Below are 869 nucleotides of genomic sequence, written 5' to 3'. Positions count from 1 at the left end.
TCCCGGGTGGGCGGGCGGGGGGAGCTGGCAGGGAGAGCGCAGTCAGTGCTGCTGCATCAGCCAGCAGCCCAGGGCTGATCAAGTCAAACAGTTCTCTGCCATTATTTTAGATGTACCTGAAAGCAGCTAATTATTAAATTAAGACTTAATGCGCACTAACGAGCCTGTTTGTGGTTTGCAGGGGCCTTGGGTAAAGCACCAAGTAAAGTCACAGATGCTCTTCCAGAGCCCGAACCCATGGGAGCGGCTGCTGCTGTTGACGAGGAGGAAGACATTGAAGCGATGCAGTCACGGTTAGCGACCCTCCGGAGCTAAGGAGGAAACAAAAGTGTACAGTTTGCCTTTCTTTTTTTTGCAATGGGATATTCTGTCCTACTTTCAAAATGCAAAACTTAATATGTGAGAATACTTTATGTAATATATATAATTTTTTTTTTCTTCCTGGGGATTGTATTCTCCAAGAAACTACTGTAATATACTTCTTGGGGAGTGCAGTCTGTAGAGATTATCTTACTGCTTTCTGTTCGGCCCGTCTCCCCTGTGAGAGGCTGTGGTGAAATGGCAATGGTGGCGTAACGTTATGTATTTTTAGATATAAAGTCCTGAAATACATTCTTAGCTTCCAGTAGCCTTTTTCCCTAAAAGGCACTTTGGCTTTATCTGCTACCAAAACCCTTCAGTGGTGTGGGAGCTTTGTTTTTCTGAATCACTACAAATTTTATTAAAGCTGCTTTTAACAGTCACTCCCATGCATCAGTTTGGTTTGCATCGCTTCAAACTCTTTTCACAAACACAGTCCACCTCTAACAGCTTCCTCTTGGTTTTAATACCTTTTTTTTTTTTTCCCCCGTAGCACATTTAGGGCTTTC

The 869-nt window shown here is 43.7% G+C and overlaps 1 protein-coding gene across 1 annotated transcript in view; it reads left to right on the top strand.

Moving 5' to 3' along the window:
* The window catches only part of CHMP3 (charged multivesicular body protein 3), a gene marked incomplete at its 5' end in the record, with an annotated part of 10,795 nt that extends 10,200 nt beyond the window's left edge, over positions 1 to 595 (top strand). Inside the window, one exon of the mRNA XM_009695958.1 lies at positions 182 to 595. Within this exon, the coding sequence (XP_009694260.1) occupies positions 182 to 315 (134 nt within the window). The remainder of the gene's footprint in view (positions 1 to 181) is intronic.
* Between the last annotated feature and the right edge of the window lie 274 nt (positions 596 to 869).

The sequence above is a fragment of the Cariama cristata genome, unplaced genomic scaffold, assembly GCF_000690535.1.
Source record: "Cariama cristata isolate BGI_N322 unplaced genomic scaffold, ASM69053v1 scaffold9352, whole genome shotgun sequence".
Taxonomy (NCBI): Eukaryota; Metazoa; Chordata; class Aves; order Cariamiformes; family Cariamidae; genus Cariama; species Cariama cristata.
Note: the sequence above shows the minus strand (reverse complement) of the source record. Positions and strands in the feature narration are given on the sequence as shown.